This window comes from Tachysurus fulvidraco, chromosome 11 (genome assembly GCF_022655615.1).
Source record: "Tachysurus fulvidraco isolate hzauxx_2018 chromosome 11, HZAU_PFXX_2.0, whole genome shotgun sequence".
NCBI classification, from domain to species: domain Eukaryota; kingdom Metazoa; phylum Chordata; class Actinopteri; order Siluriformes; family Bagridae; genus Tachysurus; species Tachysurus fulvidraco.
Window position 1 is genome coordinate 1,540,833 of NC_062528.1, and position 2,500 is coordinate 1,543,332.

Here is a 2,500-nt window from a genome sequence, read left to right on the forward strand (position 1 = left end):
GCACACGCGTGCATTCCCACAATTTTTCCCACAATTCTTCTCACCTGTTCGAGGCTCTTGGCTTTTTCACGTTCGGCCCCTTTAGCCGCCTCCTTCTCTGCTCGTCGCTCGGCAACCGACGTCGTCTTCAGTGCCAGGAAGTCGAAGGTCATCCACTCATCTCTCTGCTGAAGGACAAAATGTTAAACAGTTGTGCGAGTGAACGACCCGAGCGTGCGGACACACACGTCACCGACAGTACATTTAAAGATGTACTCAGGAACCTACACTCGATGTTCATCTCCCTCAAACACACACACGTCTAATCTGTAGCTGAAGGCAGTCGTCCTAAACGACACTCTGATCACCAGATGATCGTTGAGCAGAATCACAGATGTTCACACACACACACACACACACACACACACACACACTGACGGTCTCGTCGCCATGAATTCACTGTGGGTGTGTCCCAAATAAACACATTAACACCCTTTACCTCATCAGTTTGTGCCCTAAACCACACACAATGAGCTGCCTTTCAGATGTTTCAGTAGGTGTTGTGTTTGGAGCCAAACTCCTGAGGTGCATTATGGGATATTTGTGAGTGTCTGGATTTCCTGCACAATATAAAGGGAAAAAATCACCTGCTCTCTGGAAACACACACAGTCTCTCTTGCACACACACACACGCATGCACACACACACACACACACACAGAGAGAGTCTCACACACACTCACACACACAAACGCACAGTCTCTCTCAAACACACACACACACACAGAGTCTCTAACACACTCACACACAGTCTCTCTCGCACACACACAAACACACAGTCTCTCGCACACACACACACACACACAGTCTCTCTCGCACTCGCAATCTCTCTCGCACTCGCACACACACACACAGTCTCTCTCGCACTCACACACACAGTCTCTCTCGTGCACACACACACAGTCTCTCTCGTGCACACACACACAGTCTCTCTCGTGCACACACACACACACACACACACACACACACACACACACACACACACACACACACACAGTCAGTCTCTCTCACAGGCACACACACACACACACACACACACACACAGTCAGTCTCTCTCACAGGCGCACACACACACACACACACACACACACACACACACACACACACACACACACACAGTCAGTCTCTCTCACAGGCGCGCACACACACACACACACACACACACACACACACACACACACACACACACAAATGAACACTCACAGTCTCTCTCAAACTCTTGCACACAGAAGACATACTTGGTCAGTACTGGTGGAGATACTTGGGGTCTGTGTCTGGTCCGAGACCTTCCATGCTTTACCCACAGTTCCTGATAGGGGCGGAGCCTCCACCCAATCATCACAGTCCTATAAGCAATCGCCATGAAGACATCATTTCCATGTTCACAACAAGGACACAATAAAAACTTGGCATAACATGAAAGCAAAAAATAAAAATGCTGAAATGGTAACGAGACACAACAGATAAACATGTTAACGAGTCAGGAGACCTCGGAGCTTTCGGCCGAGCGCTCGTCCTCGTCATGGGTTTTGGACTTCTCTTTCTTCACTTTCTTCTTCTTCTCCTTTTTCTTCTTCTTGGATTTCTCTTTCTTCTTCTTCTTGCCCTTTATGGAATTATCCTAAAAACAAACGAACAAAAAATAAACGTAACCAATATCAGACATCGGATCTGCCTTCAGGTGCTAGGAGGCGGGGTTTATAGGGATGGAAAAAATGTTGGTTTAATAAGATTATTGCTCACAGTAAAGTCTTATAGCTTTAAGCTGTACTATTTAACAATACACACACACACCTCACTGATCTGCTTCAGTCGCTGCTCAACGTCTGGGAGCATCCAGGTGTCCTCACCCCGAGCCTTCCTCTGTTCCTTTTGCCGCTCGTCTTCCTCATACTGACGCTTGGCCTAGAGGGGGGGGGAGAGAGAGAGAGAGAGAGAGAGAGAGAGAATGAAGCGTTTGAAAACGTATGTATGAAACGGTGTCAGCTCTGAGCAGCTCCTTCAGTGACAGACTGTTACATCCTAAGTGTCTGAAGCAGCGACACAGACGCTCTTTTCTCCCTGCAGCTATTAGACTTTACAACCAAAGCTGCTCCCAGTGAACCAGTCACCATAATATACACCGTTATTACTGTTTAACTGCAATAATAAACAATAACAAAGTATTTTAAACACGTTGCAATAACAGAAATGTAAAAAAACGTGCAATGTCTGTTAGTGTAACTACTTACTCGTGGTCTCTGTTCTTCTCTGTATTTATACATTGTGTTGTGTTTATACTGTATATTATATTATGTCTTTAATATGTTTGCATTTCTTTCTCTTTGCTGCTGTAAGAGAGAAATTTCCCCATTTTGGGACGAATAAAGATTTATCTCATCTTATCTCTCATCTTATCTCATCTTTATCTGATCATGAAGAGCATGATATGGGTCGAGTATATTAGAGAAGGCATCATTTTA

At 45.6% G+C, this 2,500-nt stretch overlaps 1 protein-coding gene across 3 annotated transcripts in view; it reads right to left on the reverse strand.

The window, feature by feature from the left end:
- The window catches only part of cwf19l2 (CWF19 like cell cycle control factor 2), a 14,347-nt gene that overhangs the window by 11,470 nt on the left and 377 nt on the right, over window positions 1–2,500 (reverse strand). For 2 of the 3 annotated variants that reach the window (XM_047820803.1, XM_047820801.1), the window contains exons 2-5: window positions 1,833–1,943; window positions 1,528–1,659; window positions 1,277–1,384; window positions 45–167 (exon numbers count right to left, since the gene is read on the reverse strand). In XM_047820803.1, the coding sequence (XP_047676759.1) occupies window positions 45–167; window positions 1,277–1,384; window positions 1,528–1,659; window positions 1,833–1,943 (474 nt within the window). The remainder of the gene's footprint in view (window positions 1–44; window positions 168–1,276; window positions 1,385–1,527; window positions 1,660–1,832; window positions 1,944–2,500) is intronic. The other variant, XM_047820802.1, reaches the window with a different exon arrangement.